This window comes from Natator depressus, chromosome 6, assembly GCF_965152275.1.
Source record: "Natator depressus isolate rNatDep1 chromosome 6, rNatDep2.hap1, whole genome shotgun sequence".
NCBI classification, from domain to species: domain Eukaryota; kingdom Metazoa; phylum Chordata; order Testudines; family Cheloniidae; genus Natator; species Natator depressus.
This window is the reverse complement of record NC_134239.1, coordinates 100,534,873-100,561,139: the sequence shown is the minus strand read 5'-3', so window position 1 is coordinate 100,561,139 and position 26,267 is coordinate 100,534,873. Positions and strand designations below refer to the sequence as shown.

General features: G+C 41.9%; 1 protein-coding gene across 6 annotated transcripts in view; it reads left to right on the top strand.

The window, feature by feature from the left end:
• Positions 1–26,267, top strand: part of TTC7B (tetratricopeptide repeat domain 7B) — a 331,494-nt gene that overhangs the window by 70,351 nt on the left and 234,876 nt on the right. For all 6 annotated transcript variants that reach the window (XM_074956113.1, XM_074956116.1, XM_074956115.1 and 3 more), the window contains one exon: positions 12,402–12,523. In XM_074956113.1, coding sequence (XP_074812214.1) covers positions 12,402–12,523 — 122 coding nt within the window. The remainder of the gene's footprint in view (positions 1–12,401; positions 12,524–26,267) is intronic.

The following is a 26,267-nucleotide window of genomic DNA, read 5'->3' as shown; positions in this document are numbered from 1 at the left end:
TAGAGCTCGGGTGACTGGGCCACCAGGAGAACCCAGGTGGAAAAAGAGAGGGGCTGAAGGCCCACCAGAAGCCACAAAGAGTTGGAGCACTGAGGGGAAAGAGGATTGTGATGTTAGACTGCCCAAATCAAGAACGCCTAGGGCTCCATACAGATGTTACGCCTGCGGGGAGTGGGGACACATAGCTGCACAGTGTCCCAATGCCGAGGAGCCTATGCAGTGTAACCTGGGGAACTGGGCAGACCCATGCTCCGTAATGCACCTTGTGGGGGTCTCACTAACACCACATATGTACATCAGACCAGTGAAGCTAAATGGGGTAGAGACCACAGCACTGGTTGATTCGGGGAGTGCTATCACGCTTTTCTCGGGGAAGCTTGTGAAGCATAGTCAGCTGCTGTGGGCTAAGCGTACAGGGATAACATGCGTCCATGGGACAGTTGGTTATTACCCCACCATCCCAGTAAAAATCGAGATTCAAGGGAACACTACTGAAGTAGCAGCAGGTGTAGTCCCTAAACTCCCATACCCAGTGCTCATAGGGAGGGACTTCCCGGGGTTTGGAGACTTGTTCCCAGTAGGGGAATTGGAGAAAGAGGGAAGCCCTGAAAGTAGTGAGGCATCCACAGTACACTGTCAACCCCCAACCTTCTCTGAAATATCCCCAGATTTGTTCTCCACTCCCAGACAGGGTAGAAAGACGAAAAGGGAAAGAAGGGCAGCTAGACCGTGGGAACCCGAATACTGGCACAAAGCCAGAGGGCCGCTCTTGTAGGTAGGCGGACCCAAGCAGCTGAAAAGGAGGCCACCCAGGAGGAGGAAGCACCCGAATCTGACCCACACCCTAACGCCTCTGAACCAGTAGAGGCAACAGAGACTGGCCCCCTAGATTTCGGGCAGATTAGCCCCGGGAGAGGAAATTTTGGACGAGACCAGGCTGAAGACCCAAGGTACGACCTCATTAGGAAAGAGGTGACTGAAATAGATAGGGTCCCCGTGGAAGGGAAAACCCAGGGACCAGGACCCTACTTCATAATGAAGAAGAATCTCTTATACCAGGTTGCACCAATACAGGGGCAGAAGGTACAGCAGATCCTAGTACCTCAAAAACACCAGAATGCTGTATTAAGTCTGGCCCATAGTCATCTTTTTGGGGGGCATTTGGGGATAGAGAAGACCCTAGCATGGGTCCTGCGACAATTCTTCTGGCCCGGAATACATGAAGAAGTGCGGAGGTACTGTGCGTCCTGCCCGGAATGTCATTTGCACAGTCCCCGTCCCCACTTGAGGGCACCTTTAGTACCCCTTCCCATCATAGAGGTCCCCTTCAAGCAAATAGCTATGGACTTAGTGGGACCCCTGGAGAAGACATCCCGGGGCCACCAATATATACTTGTCGTTTTGGATTATGCTACTCACTACCCAGAAGCCGTCCCCCTGCAGAACACGGCCTCTAAAACAATAGTTAAAGAGTTGGTGGGGATCTTTGCCCGAGTGGGGCTACCAAAGAAGATATTAACAGACCAAGGTACTCCATTTATGTCGAAGCTAATGAAGGACCTCTGTACACTGCTCCATATACATACCCTGAGAATGTCACTCTACCATCCGCAGACCGATGGGCTGGTAGAAAGGTTTAACCGAACCCTCAAGGCAATGATAAGGAAAGTGGTAAGTCGGGACGGGAAGGATTGGGACACCCTACTACCCTACCTTATGTTTGCCGTCCGGGAGGTACCTCAGGCCTCAACTGGGTTTTCCCCCTTTGAATTATTATACGGACGCCACCCCTGTGGCATACTAGATATTGCAAAATAAATCTGGGAAGAGGAACCCAATGAGTGGAGAAATATAATTGACCATGTGTTGCAGATGCGAGAACGGATAGCCCGGGTCACCCCTGTTGTACGGGAACATTTGGAAAAGGCGCAGGAGGCCCAGCGAACCCATTACAATCGCCAGGCAAAAGTCCGACAGTTCCAACCAGGGGATCGGGTGATAGTATTGGTACCCATGGCAGAAAGCAAGCTTTTGGCCCAATGGCAGGGGCCCTATGAGGTGGTTGAACCCATGGGGGAAGTAACCTACAAGGTGCGGCAGCCAGGATGCTGGAAATAAGAACAAATTTATCACATTAACCTCTTAAAGCTTTGGCACCAACGAGAGGCATGTGTAGTGGCCCAAGAGACCATGATCCAGGAAAATAACATGCAGGAGCAGATCAGGATATCCACTGATCCGACACCAAACCAGAAGAAGGTAACTGAGGTGATCAACAGATATCAGGGCGCGTTTTCAACCAAACCAGGCCGGACCAACGAAGCATATCACCACATTACCACAGACCCTGGGGCAAAGGTAACTTTAAGGCCCTATCGGGTCCCAGCAGCAAAAAAGGAGAAGATCAAGGCAGAGGTAAAAAGGATGTTGGAGCTGGGAGTCATCGAAGAGTCCCACAGTCAGTGGTCAAGCCCGATTGTGTTGGTGCCCAAACCCTATGGAACCACTAGGTTTTGTAATGACTTTCGCCGGCTGAATGAGAGATCCAAATTCGATGCATACCCCATATCCCGTATCGATGAGTTAGTTGACCTCCTGGGCAATGCCTGATTTTTGACCACCCTTGATTTAACAGAGGGATACTGGCAGATTCCCCTTGCCAAAGATGCAAAAGAAAAGACGGCATTCTCTACACTAGAGGGTCTGTTTCAGTATACTGTTCTTCCTTTTGGACTGCATGGGGCATCTGCCACCTTCCAGCTTCTTATGGACAAGCTCCTACGGCATACCGGTTATGCAGCAGCATACTTGGATGATGTGTTTATTCATACCCCCTACTGGAAAACCCACTTAGGAAAGGTGGAAGTGATTCTGGACACGCTAAGACAGGCTGGCCTCACAGCCAACCCAGCCGAGTGTGCTATAGGACTAGCCGAGGCTAAATATCTTGGCTACATTGTAGGAAGGGGCATGGTCAAGCCCCAACTAAACAAACTAGAGGCTATCCAAAATTGGCCCTGTCCGAATCGGAAAAAAGCAAGTCCGGGCATTCCTGGGTGTGGTGGGGTACTACCGACGATTTATTCCCCATTTTGCTACCAGAGCGAGTCCCCTGACAGACCTGATAAAAGCCCGGGGTCCAGACATGGTGAAGTGGACAGATGCCGCAGAGAAAGCATTCATGGATCTACGGACAACCCTCTGCAGTAACCCCGTGCTTATAGCCCCAGACTTCAACAAAGAATTCATTTTACAAACAGATGCATCTGAAATAGGATTGGGTGCTGTCCTATCACAGATGGTCGGAGATAAAGAACACCCAATCTTCTACCTCAGCAGGAAACTCCTCCCGAGAGAGCAGAAGTGTGCCGTGGTTGAAAAATAGTGCCTAGCTGTGAAATGGGCCATGGAAACACTGTTATTACCTTCTGGGACAACGGTTTACCCTTGTGACCGACCATGCACTCCTCCAGTGGATGCAGCGAAATAAAGAGAAGAACGCAAGGGTGACCAGATAGTTCCTGTCCCTACAACCTTTCCAATTCACCGTACAACACCGGGCGGGAAGCCACCATGGCAGTGCAGATGGTTTGTCATGAGTACACTGCCTGACGTCCCAAGTTGCCCAAACCCATAGTGTTGGGCGGGGGGGGAAAAATATGTGACAGGATTGGGCCAGATGGCTACAGGAGAGTAATAGAAGGCAGATATGTTAGCCCCAGGCTAAGTAGGTCCCTTTTCCCTGGGTAAGGTAACAGGGAAGGTTCCAGAACAATCAGGAACCTTCTGAAGACCATTAAGACAGGCTGATTAGAACACCTGCAGCCAATCAAGAAGCTGTTAGAATCAATTAAGGCAGGCTAATCAGGGCACCTGGGTTTAAAAAGGAGCTCACTTCAGTTTGTGGTGTGCGTGTGAGGAGCTGGGAGCAAGAGGCACTAGGAGCTGAGAGTGAGAACGCGGACTGTTGGAGGACTGAGATGTACAAGCATTATCAGACACCAGGAGGAAGGTCTTATGGTGAGGATAAAGAAGGTGTTGGGAGGAGGCCATGGGGAAGTAGCCCAGGGAGTTGTAGCTGTCGCACAGCTGTTCCAGGAGGTGCTCTAGACAGCTGCATTCCACAGGGCCCTGGGCTGGAACCTGGAGTAGAGAGCGGGCCCGGTTTCCCCCAGATCCTCCCAACTCCTGGTCAGACACAGGAGGAGTCAACCTGGACTGTGGGTTCAGAAAAACGGCCAAGCTGAGGGCTGCTGTGAAGCTCCAAGGCGAGCAAATCTGCCAATAAGCGCAAGACCCACCAAGGTAGAGAAGGAACTTTGTCACAGGCTATAAAACCTTTTACTATTGGGTTTAATTCTCTTTGCAAAGTCCAATTCTCCATGGCTTTTGGCCTTTCTCACTTTATCCCTACATGTTCTGACCTCAATAATGTAGCTTTCATTTCTGATCCCTCCCATCTTCTACTCCTTGTAGGATTTCTGCTTTTTCTTAATCACCTCTCTGAGATGCTTGCTCATCCAGCTTGGTCTACAACTCCTGCATATGAATTTTTCCCCCTTTCTTGGGATGCAGGCTTCTGATAGTTTCTGCAGCTTTGACTTGAAGTAATCCCAGGCCTCCTCCGCCTTTAGATCCACAAGTTTTTCAGTCCAATCCACTTCCCAAACTAATTTTCTTAATTTTTTAAAGTTAGCCTTTTTGAAATCCAAAACCCTAGTCACAGATCTATTTTTGTTTATCCTTCCATTTAGTTTGAACTGAATTAGCTCATGATCGCTCGAACCAAGGTTGTCCCCTACAACCATTTCTTCTATGAGGTCTTCACTACTCTGCAAAACCAAATCTAAAATGGCATCCCCTCTTGTTGGTTGAGCAACTACTTGATGAAGGAATCCATCAACTATCACATCCAGGAAAATCTGAGCCCTATTATTATTACTAGCACTTGTCCTTGTCTATATCTGGGATGTTAAAGTCTCCCATGATCACACAATTCCCATTAGTATTTACTTCATTAAAAACATAAAAGAAGTCTCTATCCATATCCAAATCAGATCCCGGTGGTCTATAGCACACCCCAAGCACTATCCCAGGGGAGACTCTAGTAGCTTTCTTCCCCAATGTGATGTTTGCCCATACAGACTCTGTCTTATCCATTCCATCATTTCTTATTTCTTTACAGTCTACCTCATCATTGATATACAATACTACTCTACAGCCTTTGCCTTTATTTCTGTCTTTGCCTAACAGTACATACCCTTCAATACCTGTACTCCAGTCATGACTACTATTCCACCATGTTTCTGTTATCCCTATAATATCTGGTTTCACTTCCTGCACCGGTAGCTCTAGTTCCTCCGTTTTATTACCTGGGCTCCTTGCATTGGTGTACAAACATCTTAATTTTTGCTGTTTGGCTTCTCTCACATTCTTTACCTGATTAGGCACAGGATTAGAATTCAAAATAATCTTTAACTTGGAGAAATGGTCTGAAATAAACAGGATGAAATGCAATAAGGACAAATACAAAGTATTTCACTTAGAAAGGAATAATCAGTTGCACAAATAATTGTGTCCATGTTCCTTCCCCACTCTGATCTCTAGGGTACAGATGTGGGGAGCTGCATGAAAGACCCCCTAAGCTTATTTTTACCAGCTTAGGTTAAAACTTCCCAAGGTACAAACTTTGCCTCGTCCTTGAACCATATGCTGCCACCACCAAGCATTTTAAACAAAGAACAGGGAAAGAGCCCACTTGGAGACGTCTTCCCCCAAAATATCCCACCAAGCCCTATACCCCCTTTCCTGGGGAGGGCTTGATAAGAATCCTCACCAATTTGTACAGGTGAAGACGACCCAAACCCTTGGAACTTAAGAACAATGAAAAATCAATCAGGTTCTTAAAAGAAGAATTTTATTTAAAGAAAAGGTAAAAGAATCACCTCTGTAAAATCAGGATGGTAAATATCTTACAGGCATTTGCCTATCCTCTAGGGAAAACCTTAAGTTACAAAAAGACACAAAAACAGGAATATACATTCCATCCAGCACAGCTTATTTTACCAGCCATTAAATAAAAGGAAGTCTAACGCATTTCTAGCTAGATTACTTACTAACTTTACAGGAGTTGTAAGGCTGCATTCTTGATTTTTTCCTGGCAAAAGCATCACACAGACAGACAGACCCTTTGTTTCCCCCGCCCCAGATTTGAAAATATCTTGTCCTCTCATTGGTCATTTTGGGTCAGGTGCCAGCAAGTTTACCTTAGCTTCTTAACCCTTTACAGGTGAAAGGGTTTTGCCTCTGGCCAGGAGAGATTGTATAGCACTGTATACAGAAAGGTGGTTACCCTTCCCTTTATATTTATGACAGCTTGCTAGGAAGGAGTACTGCAGAAGTAGTTCTGGGGGTTATAGTGGATCCCAAACTTAATATGAGTCATCACTGTACTGCTGTGCAAAACAACAACCCCAAACCCTGAATATCATTCTGGGATATATTGGTGGTGGAGCTTAGGCTTTGGCTTCAGCCCTGGGCAGCTGGGCTCTGGTTACATCCCCTCCCTGACCCAGTTGCCTCCCCCCAGTGTGGCGGGGCTTGGGTTTTGGCTTCTCCTCTCATCCCCAGGCCAGTGGGGCTCGGGTTTCAGTCTCCCTTCCCGGGGTCATGAAGTATTTTTTGTTGTCAGAACGGGGTCACGGTGCAATGAAGTTTGAGAAACCCTGGTCTAGATAATACTTAGTCCTGCTTCAGTGTAGGGTTCTGTACTAGATGAACTATCGAGGTCCCTTCCAGTCCTACATTTTTATGATTTTTCTTCTTAAAGACAGCTGACCATGGCTTGGCTACGTCAGCACCTTTTGGAGACAGCTCCTATCAGTCACTGATAGTACCACCATTGGAGATGAACAGCTTATCCCAAAGAGGAAGGAGACTTTGGAAACAAATACAAATTCCTTTCCTTGCCCTTCAATTTCTTAGGTCTTTGCGGAATATTGAAATGTTTTGTTTGGAGGTATCACACTTTAGATCTAAATGTTGTGGCAACCAATCCTCAATGTAATACCATACCAAAAAAAAAAAAAAGTTGAAAGGTGAAGTTAAGATTGCAGGCCCATGTCACTGTTGTGAGCATGTGAGCCTTTCAAGCTGTTAGAATTAATAACACCCATCATGTTAGAGACCTAGGAAATTCAGTTGATCATAAACTTGCAAGAAATTTAAATATTTAGAAATGTGGAAATTCATAGTTATGGTGCCCAAATTACCTTAACTCTACCCCAGTAATGATCCCACTCTCATCTTCCTTTCTTTGTTCCTTCTATAGCGATGTATAATTATTCTCATACATAGAAAACCCTCTAGTAGGGTTATGCTGGTCATGCCCATCAAATCACAAAAGCAGCTGACTCCTCAAGGTTTCTGATGTTTGAAGCAATTCCTTGTAAATCAGCCTGGAAGAGTGCCTCAAAACTCTTCTTTGCTTTCCCTGTGCATCTTTGCTTTGAGCTCCTAGGGAAGGCCACAGTCCTTTCCAGCTTTTCTTCTCTGGCTCCATGTCTCTGCTCTTTCAGAAGCTCCAGACCCAGGCCTCAGTGTAGGAGGAGTTCTACATGCTCAATGCTGTTACCCCTGGAAGCTGGTGACTGTTATCTTCGGTTGGAGGGGCACCATTTTTAGCCCCGAACTGTGGTCAGCACAAACTAGGAAGAGTGTCTCACACCCAGCATAGATGTGATTTAAATCAATTTGATTTAAATCACTAGTCAGGAAGACTCGATTTAATCATGGATTTCTGCATAAAAGTGCATTCTTGTTGGTTGTTATAACCGTGATACATATTCTTCACAACTCAGAGATAGATGTAGGTTTCATTTTTAGAAGGTACACGCTATACATTTTTTAGGTGACGTTCCTTTCATCATCTTCAACGCAGCTTCCTCCTGAGAAGGAACACTTCTCAGAATGATGTTTCACTTGGGCACCCAGGCCTTGCATTTCTTTGTTGCACTGTGTGCATTTTGCACGCATGCCTGTCTTATCCACAGGTAGAGGAACTTCATTAAAATATTCCCAAACTGAGTCTCTTTTATGGCCTGCTGCCATTATAGGTTTTCCCTTCTAGCGAGAGAATGGGATGTAGATCTCAAGTCAATGAAGGCTACACTCAGAAAGACCTCCAGACTTCTGGAATATGCTGCTCAAACAGTTTCACTTTTGTTTCTGTTGTCTGTCCCTCCCTTCTCACATCTATCTCCCGACTTCTTCTCCTTGTCCAAATCTATTCCGCCCCTAACAATCTTCTATTCATTGAACTTTTTGAAACTTTGCACTTTTAGAGAGAGGTAAGGGATTGACTCTGTGTACACAAATTTGTAGAGGGACAATAGGGTTGAGGTCTGTTGTTTCTCACCTCTATTTATTTATTTATTTATTTAAAAACACTGTTGCTGTCAACAAGCATGTTAACATGTGAAGACACAAATCCAGTTTGAGAACTGCAAAACTAAGCATCTCTGATGGTATCTTCTAGACTGAGCACCAAATCCCATTGGGTAGATAGAAAGATTAACCTAAATAATCTATATATAGACACCCCTGGAACCCATAAGATTGGGTCCCTAATCCATGAACTATTGGAACTCATTTACAAAACTTTTCTTAAACATTAGATGACTATATTGTCTCATACTATATAGCTCATCGTGGAATAGGGATTATAAATTCTAATGTATCTTAATTAAAACTGTCTTTAGATCTGATTTAAATAAAAAAAATTCAATTTTTTTAATTTAAAAAAATCCTTGATTTTTATCCACCCTGTTCACACCATGACTGAGCAGATTGAAGGCAGTGCCTCCCCTGAGGTTCTCTCTGCTGAGGGAGATGAGTGACCAGCTCTTCCACAGTCCCTGGAGAGGAATAATGGAATGAGCCATGGATAAAGATAGGGCCTGTGGGCATGCAGTAAGCAAAGGAGATCCATCCTGAACCTATGAATTTGCTGGGCCATTGGACCCCACTGCACCAGTCAACCAAAACTTGTGTATTCCTCTCCTGACCCCATCTTATGAGTAGGGCCCTACCAAATTCATGGTCCAGTTTGGTCAATTTCACGGTCACAGGATTTTAGAAATTGTAAATTTTAAAATTTAAATCTGAAATTTCATGGTGGTGTAATTGTAGGGGTCCTGACCCAAAAAGGAGTTGTGGAGGGGTCAGAAGGTTATTGTAGGGGGACTCGCAGTACGGCTGCCCTTACTTCTGCGCTGCTGCTGGCCGAGAGCCCAGCTCTGAAGGCAACACTGCTGCTAGCAGCAGTACAGTAGTAAGGATGGCATGGAATGGTATGGCCACCCTTACTTCTGCGCTGCTGCCTTCAGAGGTGGGCCCTGGGTCAGCAGCTGCCACTCTCAGGCCACCCAGCTCTGAAAGCAGCAGTGTAGAAGTAAGGGTGGCATTCAAAGCTGGCGACCGGCCAACAGCTGCCGCTTTCCGGCCAACCAGCTCTGAAGACAGCGTAGAAGTGAGGATGGCAATACCACGATCCCCCTAAAATAACCTTGCAAACCCCCCTTCCCAACAACTCTCTTTTGGGTCAGGACCTCCAATTTGAGAAATGCCCATCTCCCCCATGAAATTTGTATAGTATAGTGTAAAAGCACTCAAAAGACCAGATTTCATGGGGGGACACCAGATTTCACAGTTCATGACGTATTTTTCATGGCTGTAAATTTGGTAGGGCCCTACTTATGAGATCTGAAGTGTGGCTACCTGGCAACTTCCACATACTTTTACCAGACACTACAAAGCACATGTGGCATCCTTATCAGATGCTGTCTTTAGTCTCTGGCTCTCACAGTATGTGGGTCTCCAAGTCTTCACTGCTTTTCCTCCCCTTTTTTTGGTTGGACCTGCTTGTGATTTCCCAACAGTCCTGTTTCCAGTCTAGATGAATTTCTGTAAATGACAACAGATCATTGAAACATTCCATCATTTCATAATAGGAAATCATCTCATCTAGATTCTTCCCCACATTTGCACATATGTTTATAGTGTTTTATGGTTTAAGATTTTAAACAGGAGTTGTGATGGACTTGCCAAGATGGTATAGGGGGAGCAGCAGGAGGTTCCAAGTACTTCAATCAGTCAGCTACCTCTGTGGTTCTATGAGTGCGATTAACCAAATAGTTCTGTTTGTAGCCTAGATGAATTCCTTTTGTAAGAAGACATATGTACAGTAAGTTTTTAAATGGCCTATTTTTAAATTAGTTTTTTTCTAACAGCTTTATTCAGTCCATAGACCCTATCTTAAATACTTGTACAGTTAAACTGTGCATCACAGAGTATTGGTGTATAATTGATTTCATATTGGCACGTACATAAAGCCAGTGCAACCAGTGGACATAATGGTACTGTCATTGAAGTTAATGGTAGGTTTGCCAGTGGCTTCAGTGAGAGCAGGATTGGGTCTAGTATTTGTATTGTGAGGGATGATGAGATTTCTCTTCATCTGACTTTTTTCCTTGCCTGGATCCTGCAAACTATTCCTGCTGACGAACAATTTTCTACCTTTTTGTAATGTATCAGATCTCATAGATGGCAGGTACATTAGAAAACATGTCCTTTGCCCTGAACTTCCTAGTGGAGAGCACTCCCTAAAAATTATTAAATATGAACATGGGGGAAGAGATAAGTTACCAGTCACATTCACAGTGCACTCTGAGTTAGAATCACAGCTGAAAAAAATTCTAATTTTAGACAATTTCTACTGTTTTATAGTGTCTAGTGTTTAGACTTCAGCATTCCTAATGAATTTATGATTGGATTAGACATAGGAATTGAATTTTTGTAGAAAGTTAGTATTCTCTCAGATACAATAACTCTACTTAACAGCATTATAGAAGGTCTAAAGTGGATGGAAAACTATAGTAAATAGGGTTCATTGTATACAGATAAGATAGCGTATTTTCATTGAGATTCTACTAACATTTAAATGTTCATCCAATTTCATTATGATACGTGACATGGTAACCAGAGGACCAGTTAGTCAAACGAGTGTTCTTTTGTGGATGTCTTTAAAGAACTGTTCTGTTTTAAGAAAAGTCAATTGAGGATGCCAGAAAGATTGTCTACTTGAATGACAAGTATTTCGTGAAAACTGCATTGCAGGAAGACAATAGTTACTCCACAAACCTACTTCTAAAAATATTTTAATCTTGGTATAAGAGAAGGAAAAAGGAAACAAACATTGTTAGCAATTGGGAAAGAGGCGGTATATTTTGCCTATGATATTTTTAAAGCAAGCGCGCATATGGAATTGTCAGTGTTCATTTTCACATAATGGGTTTATTGAAATAGCTTCCTCTTGAACAGTGGTTACCAGACTTGTTCCACCGCTTGTGCAGGGAAAGCCCCTGGCGGGCCGGCCGGTTTGTTTACCTGCCGCATTCACAGGTTCAGCCGATCACGGCTCCCAGTGGCCATGGTTCGCTGCTCCAGGCCAATGGGAGCTGCTGGAAGCGGCGCAGGCCGAGGGACATACTGGCCGCCACTTCCAGCAGCTTCCATTGGCCTGGAGCAGCGAACTTGCGGACACGGCAGGTAAACAAACCGGCCAGCCCGTCAGGGGCTTTCCCTGCACAAGCAGTGGAACAAGTTTGGGAACCACTGCTCTAGAATGTCTTTCATTACTGGTTTTTAATGACTGATACCATATAGACTGTATCAATGAAAATCGAAGCCATACAGCAGTTTCAAAGAAGCTTTGGCTAAAAGGGCAATGTCAGCACAAATATTAAGGGACTCAAGTTCTGTATTTCACTCTTTCTGAACCACCTGGAGATGCTAATTTTGAGTATCTCACTAATCTCCATGTATTTTTACATTAGTTTGTATTTCTGTGTACTCGACTCACCTATTTTATCTGAGCTTGGTAGTGCCTATGTATTCATTTTTGTAATTGGAACTAAGCCATTTATATGTAGGGGCTGATGCGAAGAGGAACTGAGCACTGCCATCTACTATTACGGAAACATGTTGTAACTATATATTTTATAAGCTATACGTTATTTTGCTTTGAATACTTTTTTCATATATTGCATCCTAAAATGCATTACAAAATTAAATAATACAATTGCAGTGAGAATAATAGAAGAAGGAAGAATGAATTAAAAGTCACAATGAAGGAAGATATTGAGAGGAGATTTGAAAAGATGGAAAATCAGTGAGACAGATTTAGAAATGTTTTCCTAGACAGAAGGAGTATGGGGTAAAGAAGACTCCCTCAACAACATTGTCGAGTGCCAGCTTCTTTGTTCTACCCCACATGCTCTCAAATAACAAGAACGTTTCATCTGTATTTCATCTAATTTTATTTCACTTGTGTGTTTTCTTAGGTAATAATTACCAATATACAAAACAGAAGCCCTAAACCGGGGTCTGCAGTACATGAACAGGAACTGGGATTTTTCCTAGAAACAGGACTCCAAAGAGCACATGTCTTGTATTTCAAAAATGGGTAAGAATTTAACTTAGGTTGTTTTTTTTTGTTCTGGATTATAATGTCAAAAAAGTTAGAAAATGAAGCTGACAAGCATATAACCTTTACTTTTTATTACTGTAGTAGAAATATTTTGGTTGAAGATATTAATTTTCCTATCCAGATAGTATTTATTTTAACTTGCATTTAATTTTTTCCTCAAAATATATGTACAGAATAAAATGAAATAGGGAATATTAAATATTTTCTTACAGCTCTTTATTAACTGTAAGAACTTAAAATATCAAACCTATAAATATCTGTGAAATGTCTGTCTTTTGTGTTGAAACTTTAATAATGAAATAAAGAAATAGAAAACAAAACATTTGATTTTTATAATTTTTTTCCAAATCTCTTCAATTATCACTTATTTTAACATTATGCTGCAGGATAAATATGCATGAAGATCAACAGTATGTATATGTATAATCTCTATTGTGCCTACTCTGTAGAACCTTTTAGATTGTTCATGAGAGATCATTTATAATTTTGTGAAGTAAAAATTCTAAATATAGGTGTACAAATTAATATCAAACATTACAGAAAATGAACAAAGCAATTCATTTTTTTAAACTCTTGAAAACTTGGAATGCTAGGTTTAAAGTACACTTCTTGTATTTGTTGTTGAATCCGTAGTCTTTTTAGACTACGTAGACTGGTTTGCTGGTTTTTGTTTTTTCTGAGAAAATACCGTGTGAAATCCTACCCCCTAACTGTCAAAACTCCCATTGACTTCAGTAAGCCCAGAATATCACTTTGTTTCATTAATACCTTTCAAATCAAAATAAATAACTAAAATGGGTGGAGTCAGGCAGTGTCTGTAAAGGTGTGAGATTTTGATGTAATTTGAATAATGAGGGTTGATGAAGATTTTCAAATTTATTATTTTGCCACATGTCTCTGGATCCCATCTGTTTTTCTGCTGTATTTTTTTTTAACTTGGACTGACCAGAACTGAATACTGAATTGTTAACTTTTTAAATAGTGAGCAGTGTTTTATTTTGTGCCCTTTTAATATTTCACTCCAAAATTACTTGATCATATATTTTATTTTGCCCTGGCCTTAATATCAAGTTTATAGGAATTCAGTCTAAGACCTTTTCACTAGAAAGGTTTCAATAAACTTGTTAAAACTATACTTATAAATCATTGTTTTCATGTTAGGGTTATATGAACATAGATGATAGGCAGTTAGGAAAGTTGGATGAATGTGCTTGTTTATCTTACAACAAGGCTTTGTTACAGATAAGACTATAGATGACAAAAGGTCTCAAACTGAGGTGTGGTAGGGAGTCTGCAAAATTTGAGTGTTGTTTTCTTTGTAGTATTTGTTTTGTCTTTGCGTGTAGGCTTGGGCGAGAGTATGCTGATAATGTAGTGTAATGGGGTCCTTTGCCTTCTGCTTCTTCATGAAGCAGAGGTAATTATGAAATTCTATGAAATCTTTAAATGTTGGTTGTGTCACTAGACTCTAATCTGGCATTGCTTGTGAGTTAGTTCCAATTAACATGTTATCAGAATTACCTGATGAAGCATATTCACTTAAAAACCTGAATAAATACATATGCATAATATTTTTTCAGATTTCACTCCAGCTCCAGTAAGTAGTAGTAATCATGTAGCTCTGAAAAATATGTTGCATAAACAGAGAAGCTTGTTGCTTGATGCAGTCCTATGCTATGGAGTGTTTCTTCCTGCATATCTTGGAAACTCAAGGTCAGGTTTTCTAATGTGCTGAGCATCAGGCTATCACTTGTTTTTATATTTATTTATGTATGTGTCAGTCACAAATAGTTGGCAAATATAAAAAGACTTTTACAGCTACTGAAGGAGCTGGACCCTGTCCTCTGATACCTGGTGTGCACTGCTGCTTCCTTAAGCAGAACACCCTTATTTAAATTAGACCAATTGATCCAATTAACTGTCCCTTTGCTCAGAAGCTGTACCCAGATTTTCTTTTAAAGAAAAAAGTATACATTCTTATACAGAAACCAGTGAAGATCTTATAGGCATGCATTTTCTTAAAGAAAAAAGATAAAAGCATTGAAACCTTACAAGTCTAAAGGCTAAGTGTTAGAAAATACATGGAAAAACCATTTTCTACCAGAAATTTATGAAACCATATTTCATGAATGATTTTACAGTCTTTATTAAGATAGAAATTCCAAATTAATGTTTTCTTCTCAAAAGGTGTAGAAGAATTGAGTTAGGATGAGCAAACTATATTGACCAATGCAATCCTAGGATACACCAAGCGAGGTAAATCCACTACAGATAGGGAAGTGTGATTACCATCATACAAGGAACTGGTGAGACCATATCCAGAATGGTGTGTGCAGATGTTTAAGAAAGATGAATTCAAAGTGGAAGAGGTACAGAGAAGGACTACTAGGATGATCAGAGGAATGGAAAATATGTCTTAGGAGATGAGACTTAAGGAGCTCTCCCCATACTCTAGCTTAGACCTCGCCAGTGCTGAGTGGAGTGTAACAATTATCGCCTCTGTCTGATACACAACATTCCTGTTAATACACCCCGGAATATTTGCCTTTTTTGTAGCTTCATCACATTGTTGGCTCATATTCAATTTGTGGTCCACTATAACCCCCAGATCCTTTTCTGCAATACGACTGGGTGGGCAGTTATTTCCCATTCTGTATTTGTGCATTTGATTTTTCCTTCCTAAGTGTAGCAGTTTGCATTTGTCTTTATTTTATTATATCTTATTGATTTCAGATCAATTATTGAATTTATCTAGGTCATTTTGAATTCTAATCCTGTCCTCCAAAGTACTTGGTACTCTTCCCAGAGTGGTTTCCTCCTCAGATTTTGTAAGCTTACTCTCTACTCCTTTATCCAAGTCTATAATGAAAATGTGGAATAGTACCAAACCCAGGACAGACCTCTGCAGGATCCCACTAGATTCCTTATCCCAGTTTGAAAGCAAACCATTAATAACTACTCCTGAGTAGGGTCTTTCAGTCAGTTGTCCACCTACCTTATAGTCATTTCATCTAGACCAGTGATACACAGACCTCAGTGGTTCAGAAACCAAATTAGCGATCAACATTACCCAAAAGAGCCATAGTAATGTGAATTCATTTACAATCAGACTGTTTAATTATGAATACATAGTACTAAAGGGAAATATATATATTATTCTCACAGCAAAATGACTGACCAAGTATTATGATTTTATCAACTACAATTGGGTTAATAACTGATTGGTTAATAACTAAATCACGCAGAGTTTTAATATCATGTGCTGCAAAGAGTGGCAGGAGACAGATTATAGAGCCACTTGTGGCTCGTGAGCCTCAGTCTAAGTATCACTGATCTAGACCATATTTCTCTAGTTTACTTATGAGAAAGTTGTATGAAATTTTTAAAAGCCTTACTAAAATTAAGATATATCATGTCTGCAACCTTCCCCCATCCAGTTGGCCAGTAACCCTGTCAAAGAAGGAAATGAGATTAGTTAGGCATGATTTGTTCTTGACAAATCCATATTTCTTCTTCGAGAGACGTCCCTGTGGGTGTTCCAATCCAGGTGATGGTGCGTCCCTATGCCTTTGCACAGAGAGTTTTGCAGCAGTGCCCATATGGGTCATGCACATGTGGTGCCTGCCTTGCGTGCCGTTGGCTCTTTATCTAGCTCGCACACGACCTGGACTCCTCAGTTCCTTCTCAACTGTCTCCAGCCTGAGATGGAGCTCAGCAGTCCTGCTGAAAGCCTTCGTTTCTACTAGATAAGTTAGGATAGTTTAGATACATTACGTTTGAGTTATTAGAGTTACGTCCTCTACCTGGAGGAGGACGGGGAGGGAGGAAAGGTTTCATTTCTTCATCCCCTAGTATAGTTAGTATTAGGTTAGGAAAATGCCTGGTTCACCAGGATTTAAAAGATGCACAACATGCAGAGAGGCATGCTGGACACACTCAATGTGTTTGTTATGTAGGGGAAGCTCACATTCCTCAGAAATGTGTCCATTATAACAAACGGAAAGCTAGGGCATGCAGGGATAGAGACCTGAGACTGAAATTCATCTTGATGGAGAAGTCATTAAGACCAGCCTCTGACCCGGGCAGGAGCCCTCTTCCCAGTATAAGTCACCGGTCTCTTCATTGCCAAAGTCCTCGAAGACCAAAAAATCCACAAAAATTGACTGTCCTCTTTGCCTCACAGAGAGCAGAGCAACACAAAATGGTCGCCAACCAAATTGCTCTCATTGGTGCTGGCTGCACCACGGCTCAGCACCTCTGAGACTCCGGGCACCTCCTGCACCATCTGCGTGGTGGACGCTGCCGCCGGAACCCAGCACTCTGATGCAATGTCTAAGGGCTCTAAGTTGTCCGTTTCCACCCCGGCACCGTTGATAGCACTAAAGGAGATGGCACCAACAACCGCTCCTATTTCTGTGCTGCAGCCCAATGCTACTAGTGCAATGGTGCCTATACAAACTGCACCGGCTTAGCACATCACACTCCTGATGTAGTCGGCACCTCACTCTTCAGCACCGAAGCTCTCGGCGCCATGCCGCTTTATGCACCAGAGTATCTGTTGGTTTCCTCGACTCCAGAGTCCCCTTTCTTGGGCACTGATGTGTCACCGGGGCCAGTGGTACCACAGCAACAGTTATCTCCGATAGCATCACAGTTCTTGAGTGATGATGATGAGGAGGTTGAAGGGGCATTCTCCCCTCACCATTCCTCCCCTATCAGGATGCCTATGGCTACTGGACCACTACGATCATGGTCCACATATGCACACGACATGCCACCATGGTACGGTCACCCATGGATAGGACTTCCCTGGTCACTGGCCATACTGGAATCCCTGGGGGCTTACAGAAAGCACTGCAGCAGGTGCCTCAGCCCACATAGGGAAGACACCAGATCCCCACCTCCACCCTCGGAGACCGAAATGACCAAGACAAGGGATGAATCCATAGCAGAGCAGGAAGAGGACACTGCTCCTCACACGTCACCAACAAATAACAATTCATCCTGCTCACTAGATGAGCATATTAGGCCTCTACCCACAACCACCACAGATGACTTTACCCACTTTCAAGATTTATTCAAAAGAGTGGCCGATGAGCTCAAAATTGCTCTGGAGGAAGTGCCAGAAACTCAACGTGAGCCAGTGGATATCTTACAGATATCTTCCTCCTCAAAGATAGCATTGCCAATCAGTGGGGCTATCATGGAACCTGCCAAACTCCAGTCACCATATCTCCAATCTGCAAAAGGGCGGACAGAAAATATTACTCTGCTGGGTCGAGCTGTATTATCATCACTTATTCTACCAACTCCGAAGCCCCTATCATCTTGGGAGGGCACTACTCTATGTAATCAAGGTGGCCAATTTCAAACAGTTGACAAGAAGGTATGAGTATCAGCAGGCAGATATTAGTTTTTGTAGTGACCCATCCACTCCCAGTCTTTATTCAGGCCTAATTTGATGGGGTCCAATTTGATGGGGTCCAGGTGTCCAATTAATTAATTTTGAAACTGGACACCATCAAATTAGGCCACCTTGATTACATTGGCCTCATTAGCACTACAAAAGTGATTTTTTTCCTCCCTTGGTATTCACCTCTTCTTGTCAACTGTTGAGAATAGCCTACTTCCACCTTAATTGAATTGGCTCGTTAGCACTGACCCCCCACTTGGTAAGGCAACTCCCATCTTTTCATGTGCTGTGTATTTATACCTGCCTCTGTATTTTCCACTCCATGCATCTGATGAAGTGGGTTTTAGCCCACGAAAGCTTATTCCCAAATAAATTTGTCTCTAAGGTGCCACAAGGACTCCTTGTTGTTTTTGCACAAGGTGAGTAACCATCACTTACTATTACTTATAACCAGGGATCCTAGAAATCTGTTAAACACAGAAAAACATGGAATTTGTGTTTTTACAGAGCATATTTAGATTTTACATTCTGTGAAAAAATAAAAACATTTTACTATTAACTAAATTTTACGGAAAGTCACTTATTCAGTGTGCACAACCTCCCACTCTTGTGATTGATTTATTAATGCATTTTAAATTTACAATGGAACCCCATTTATCTGATCTAATTAGGTCTGGGGCCAATTTGGATAATCAGGAGAATTGGCAAAGAGCTTTCTATCTGGAACCCCCGGCCGCTGTCAGCCCCCGGCAGCTGGTGGTTTGGTTAATACAGAGAGCCGGATAGTGGTGGGTTGGATAGACAGGGTTCTACTGTATATCAGTAAAACATTGTGTTCAGCTGATACCTATATATACTGTGGCTAGGGATACTAAAGTTCAGTGTTTCAACTGCAGAAAAATGCGGATTTTTTTTATCATAGAATTTTGGGTTTTTATTATGGAAAACTAGGATCCCTGTTTATAATCCTGTTATTTTTTAGGTGCTTACAAATTGCATACTTAATAATCTGTTCCAGTTATCTTTCTGTATATCAAAGTTAGGGTGACTGGCCTGTAATTCCCCAGATCTTCTTTGGTCCTCTTTTTAAAGATAGGTACTATGCTTGCCGTTCTGCAGTTCTTTGGGACCTCACCTGTCTTCCATGAGTTCTCGAAGATAATCACTAAGAGTTCTGAGATTGCTTCAGCTAGTTCCTTAAATACTCTGGGTGAATTTCCTTAGGCCCTGCCAACTTGAATACATCTAATTTACTTAAATATTCTTTATCATATTCTTCCCCTATTTTGGCTTGTGTTCCTTCCCCCTTGGTGTTAATATTAATTGTGTTAAGCATCTAGTCACAATTAACCTTTTTAGTGAAAACTGAAGCAAAATAAGTATTAAATGACTCAGACTTCTTGGTGTTGTCTTTGTTAGCTCTCCTTGCTTGCTGAGTAGTTGAACCTCTCTTTCTCTTGCCCCTAATGTAATGTATATTTTAGCAACCTTTGGTGTTAAAAACTATGAAAGGGTTAGTGTAGACCAGGCACTGGTGTTTTTGTCACCAAGTCAGCTAGACCAGTGGTTTTTAAAAGTAAGGCACTGGGTTGTGGTGGCTGTGGTAAGCACTGCGGACTGGGCCATTAAAAGCCCCATTGGTGGTGATGCCTGGTTAAGGCAGGCTAGTTCCTACGTGTTCTGACATCGCACTGCGCCCCAGAAGCGGCCAGCAGCAGGTCCAGCTTCTAGGCGGGGGTGGGGCCACAGGGCTCCACTCGCCACCCGAGCACTGGCTCTGCACTCCCATTGGCTGGAAACTGGCCAATGGGAGCTGAGGGGAGGTGCCTCCGGGCGAGAGTCATATGGAGCCGCTTGTCCACCTCCGCCTAGGCGCCAGACCTGCTGCTGGCCACTTCTGGGGCATAGCATGGTCCATGGTGCCAGGACAGGCAGGAAGCCTGCTTTAGCATCCCCACTGTGCCACTGACCGGGAGCCTCCTGAGGTAAGTACGCTCCCCAACCTCGTGCCCCAATCCCCTTCCCCAGCCCTGAGCCCCTGCAAACCCAGAGCCCCATCCTGCACCCCCGAGCCCAGCACGCCCTCCCACACCCTGAACCCTCATTCCTGGCCCCACCCGTCACCCCTGCACCCAACCCTCTGCCCCTCCCACACCCCAGACTCCTCATCCCCAGCTCCGTTGTGTCGTGGGCATCAACAATTTTCTTCAACTGGGTCGCCAGAAAAAAACTTTGAAAGCCACTGAGCTAGACCATCTCTGAGCAAGATTAGACAATATGTTGATAAAATCACGTGAACCTGTGTTCTGTAGTAAAACTGGTGGAGCTGTATGATGCTATATCTGCGGAAGCATTTGAAAATGCTTGTTGTAGATGCAGCCCCAGAGTTTGTTTGTTTTTTGAGTTTGTGCCCTTTTCATGGGTCCACAGGATCAGCACTATGCCCCAGCTTTTAAATAGTCCCTTGGAGATACATCTTTAATGTGCCAGACCCCTGAAGAGTCCCACCCTTCTTTAAGGGGAGACCTCAACGTCTCGGACACTGAGCCTCTGGGCTCCAACACTCCTGCTTCTCGCTGTGAGCACTACCTGACAAGTGAAGCTGGCACAGATTCCTGTTCAGAGACTTTCACTCTTATCAGTGACCAATGCACCTCAGCAAGTATTTGCTGTGACACTAGGCAGTCTTTTCAAAATGGAGTAAGGTTTATTAGTCAGCTGGAACACTGATTCGGGAAATTCTTAGGTTGGCATATAGAAAAGCAAAGATTAAGACATAGTTGTCAAGGTTCCCTCCCCACTCTGAACTCTAGGGTACAGATGTGGGACCTGCATGAAAGACCCCCTAAGTTTATTCTTACCAGCTTAGGTTAAAACTTCCCCAAGGCACAGATTCCTTTCTTGCCTTGGGAACCAGCTTAGGTTAGAAACTTGATACGCTGCCACCACCAAGCGATTTAAACAAAGAACAGGGAAAGAGACCACTTGGAGACATCTTCCCCCAAAATATTCCCCCAAGTCCTACACCCCCTTTTCTGGGGAAGGCTTGATAACGCATTTTCTAGCAAGATTACTTACTAACGTTACAGGAGTTGGAGGCTTGCATCCTTGATCTGTTCCCGGCAAAGGTATCACACAGACAGACAGACAAAAGCCTTTTTCCTCCCCTCCAGATTTGAAAGACTCTTGTGCCCTCATTGGCCATTTTGGGTCAGGTGCCAGCAAGGTTACCTTAGCTTCTTAACCCTTTACACGTGAAAGGATTTTGCCTCTGGTCAGGAGGGATTTTATAGCATTGTATACAGAAAGGTGGTTACCCTTCCCTTTATATTTATGACAATAGTCCATATGGCTAAAGCCAGGGCTTCACCCAGCCAAGTGCTGTGGAATCCATGTTGGCTCACTCACCCTTTCTCTGTCAGTGCCAGGTGAGAACTTCTGTCTTCCTCCAATGGTCAGCTCTTGTTGTAGCCTTATGTCACCTCTTTGCATATTGGTTTCCTCTTGCAGTACCCCTGCTGAATTTACATGTTCTGCCTGCTGGAGTTTCCAGTTGTTAGGGGTCAGTAGTTCAGTCCTTGGGGTTCGCATTGTCTTTCCGTTTCTCTATTAATATTCATATCACCCCAGACAGTTCTGTGATCCAAACACCTCATGTCTCCTGCTCTGCCTGAGGAACATGTAACACTTCTGCACCCACTGTGTAGCATTCCCTAGTCAAGAAAGTCACTGTTGTTCGTATCTTTAATACAAGTATAACAGAAAACTCCAACTTCGTCACAACCCTCTTTAAGTTTAGTTACCTTGCCATTCCATCTATTAGACAGAATATGCTGTTAGACTATCACAGGTTTTTCTCAACCTGTGGGTTGTGATCCAAAATTGGGTTGCCAGAATGTATCGAAAGGTCACATGGGACTGGTCATCAAAGTTCACAAATGTATCATGAGCCCAGAAAGGACTATGATATGTCTCACCTGTGCATCTACACAGGTCCCAAACCAAATATGTCAGTAGATGTGATGAGATGAGAGAGGGACAAATTAATAATGTTACATGTAGAATTCAGTGTTAAATGCTTATAAGTTTAGCTCACTGTTGAAAGCCTCAAATTTCTGATGCGTGAAACATTGATATATTTAAACTAATAGTAATTTCCAGTTTGTAGTTTCAAGTTTCGTAAGCAACTTTGTCATGGAGATAACTGTCATGGTACCCTTACTTTATGCTGAAGCTAACCTAGAAAAAAATTCTTGGTTGAAACAAAAAGTAGTTACAAAATCTGCTATAACGTAATCTTTGTAAAATCAGCTTTTTCTGCCTTTTTATTTAAGATTCTGTTCTTATCAGGCAAGTCTTCGGTGAAAAACACACTGTGCCTCAATGTGAGGGGAGTTAATTGTTCATTCAGACATTCAGATAAGATGATCTGTCAAGAACAGTTTGTTTTGTTGTCTGAGGCTCCCTATGCCATGTTACATGTGCTGAATTCTGTCTTAAGTTCAGACTTTCGAATGGAATACTAATGTGAAGTTTATATATTTAAAAGATCATTCAGTATAAAGCTGTCACTAAACTGTAATTAAAACTGAAGGAAGCTTTCCTGTTGAAATTAATTTTAGTAATAATTTTTTGTGATCTTTATAGTTGCATATAGTACAAAACTCTCCAAAAAGGTTGAAGATCAATGTGTAGTGGCAGTTTAAAAAAACAAACAAACTCTAACAATGTTAGGAACCATTAGGAAAGAAATGGATAAGACAGAAAATGAAATCATAATGCCATTATATAAGTCCATGGAATGCCCACACCTTGAATATTGTGTGCAGCTCTGATCACCCTATCTCAAAAAAGAAAATTAGAATTAGAAAAGGTAGAGAGAAGGGCAACAAAAATGATTAAGGGTATGAAACAGCTTCCGTATGAGGGGGGAGAGAAAGAAAGACTGGAACTGTTCAGCTTAGAAGAGAGATGGTGAAGGTGAGATATGACAGAGGTCTATAAAATCGTGAATGGTTTGGATCAGGTGAATAGGGAAATGGTATTTACCGCTTCACAATAACACAAGAAAGAGGGGGTCACCCATTGAAACTAATAAGCAGCAGGTTTAAAACAAATATAAGGAAGTACTTCTTCACATAATGCAGAGTTAACTTGTGGAACTCATTGCCAGGGAATGTTGTGAAGGCCAAAACTATACTGTGTTCCAAAAAGAATTAGATAAGCACGTGGAGAATAAGTCCATCAATGGCTATTAGCCAAGATGGTCAGAGATGCCATGCCATCCTCCCGGTGTCCCTAAATCTCTGACTGTGAGAAGCTGGGACTGGACAACAGGGATGGATCACTCATCATTGCCCTGTTCTATTCATTCCTCTGAAGCATTTGGCATTGGCTATTGTTGGAAAACTGGATACTGGGCTAGATGGACCATTGGTCTGACCCAGTTTGGCCATTCTTCTGTTCTTATGGTCAAAATTGATTAGACATTGAACACTTGTGTGTTTACTAGTTTGAAGCTGTAGTTCTGTCTTAACTCATCCTGTTAAGTAGACTTTTAAGTGTATTTTTAGCTCCTGTACTGTAGTCCTTTAACAGTAGCTAATGTAGGCCTTATTCTAATTTTTATCTGCACAAAGTGGGAAGTTTCAGGTCTTACGTGTGCTGCAGTACAACACAGCAAGGCAAGCTAAAAGCAGCATGGTAGCATTACGTCAGAGAAAGAACACTATTTAGCAAAAAGTTTATTCTGTTTAATTCCCTTTCACCTATCCAGAAATCAGGGCTATCTTAGCTTTTGGGACAGTAATTCCAATTGGTTTGAACCCCTGTTACCCTCTGGTGTTTTTTTGGGTATTGTGTTGAGTTATGTTGAGTTAAGCATCTGAGATGCTGCAACTGAGGTTGTAGTGGTCTTAACATGCAATTAACTGAAAAGTCTCTTTAGCTATTAAATTAGAGGTAGTTCCACTAACATTGGTTTAAGTCCAATTTAATTGGCACATGTAGATGGTATTAAGTTCATATTGTCAACAGAAGAAATGTTTTCTTTTATAAATAAAATATTTTGGCTACCTCTATTTCAAAATATCCCTATGCTCTGTTTTATATGCTGCTAGCAAAGTTAGTTATTTTCTTCAACTAGAACTATAGATTTAAATGTAAGCATCTGAAATTGGTTCAAATTGGTGGCATTTGCCAGTGTGTATCTGAAAACATTTCAATTCATTCACATCAGAGTTTTTTTAGGGGAAAGTAATTAGTGTGTGGGCTGACTAATTGGTGGTCCAGTTTGCTTCACTATAAGATTAGAAACTGTTGAATTACTAAACCTCCCCAGTCAGAGTTTGTCATGGAAACAGTGCAGCATGTGTGTGTGATGTCAGTCATGAGCTGGTGACAAGGACTGAATTTTGGAGAAACTAAGAGATTAATTAGGAGCCCAGGGCTGTAAAAAAGGCAATGTTAAAGGGCCTTGCTCATCTTACTTTATATAGTAATACCATTATCCTTCAATTTCTGTTAACAAGCTATATCAAAATACATTCCATTTTCTACTCTTTAAAATTAAAACATTTTAAATTCCTATTCCAAGGTGTTTGTAAATGTACAAACTGGAGAGGATGCTATAGCAGTAAAGGCTTAAACCTAGGAATATATGGACGTTCTGGAGCCAGGGTTTTAAATCCTAACAGATAACTCAGTCCATCGTTCTTCTAAATTGGATAAAGTAAATCCCACGCAGGTGGCTATCTGTAGGTCTTGTCTTTTCTTCTTTGTCATTGAAGTTAATGTGGCATTTTTTTTCAGAAGAGTAGGTATTTGCCCAGTCTCCATGGCCAAAATTCTGTCTTCCACCACTGCTGTACAATCTCATAGCTGGTTCCCTCTGTCCCATGGGACTGCATGTCAGGGGTGTGGTGTATTTTATTAAAATCTGAAGTGAAATAAACTGCAAGAAGGAAGGATACAAAGTAACTGTGAAAAAAACTTGGGAAAAGAGTAGGCAGCAGAAATTCTAAGGTCATCAACTGAAAATGAAAGGGAGGCTCTCATTCTTTCCTGTGTGGACTTCATTTTTTTGATAGTAGTCAGCTGTGTAGTTGTGAACATCATCTTCAGAGTTCTTCAGCAGCCATGTATGAGTAATGTGAATTGTATTTTTATCAGGGTGGATTTGATTTAAATCAAATTGATTTATATCTTGATTTAAATCACTAGTCAGGAAGACTCAATTTAATCATGGATTTCTACATAAAAGGGCATTCTTGTTGGTTGTTATAACCTTAATACATATTATTCACAACTCAGAGATAGATGTAGGTTTTATTTTTAGAAGGTACACACTCTACATTTTTAAGTGATTTATTTTGAAAACTTTTCAGATAAGTTTTACAGGTATATCAAAAAATGAATGATTGTTTTATTTCATTTACTAAAGGTAATTGAAGCCGATACTTATGAAGTCATTGGGAGGTTAACTATCTCCAATTCAACAGGTTAATCATTAATATTTGGAGAATTTTCTTGCCAGGCTGTATTAGGAGAAGACCATCACTAGAGAGACATTTAAATTGTTTTATTTGACTAAAACAACAATGTTATGTATTCTGGATTTTTTACTTCAGCAGCAAACATATAATATTTTAACAAAACAGGCATATGAATTTTTGAATATAGTTAAACATTCAAGTTTTTTAAAATCAGGTTTGTTTTTGTTAAAATTGTTTTTAACTAAAATAGTTAAATGAAATATTTAAAAAAACAAATACAAAAATTATATCTACTATGTCAACCAGGTCAACATGAAAAACTTAAAATATTGGCTTCTGCAGCTAACTCAGTTGTCTTCACTTTCATTTTCCTGTTTGTTCATAATCTGGAAAAGAAAAACAAGCTTTCCTGCTTTTCAGGTCCCAAATGATTTCTCAATTTGGAATAAAGTAGTCCAAAGCAAGAAAATATTCTTTCTACACCGGCAGAAGAAGCTACTGCTGTTAAAAGTGAGATTGTCACTTCAGCAGTCTCTGAATCCAAGAGCTTAAGTGACTTCCACCAGTTCACTGGTGTGACTTTCTTTTAAAAATCATCAGCAAACATATATTTCTTGAATGGTTCACCCTTAGCTATGAAGTTTATTTTAGTTGGCATTATGGAGGGATGATTGCTGGATGTCCATGTCATAGCCAACTCCTATTCTTCAGTAGTTAAGGTTTGACCGTGGTGCCAAGTATTGAGAATATTTGCAAGAAAATGAGCTGGAGACAGTGCTTATCCCATTCATTTTTTTAATGCTTGTAATTTATT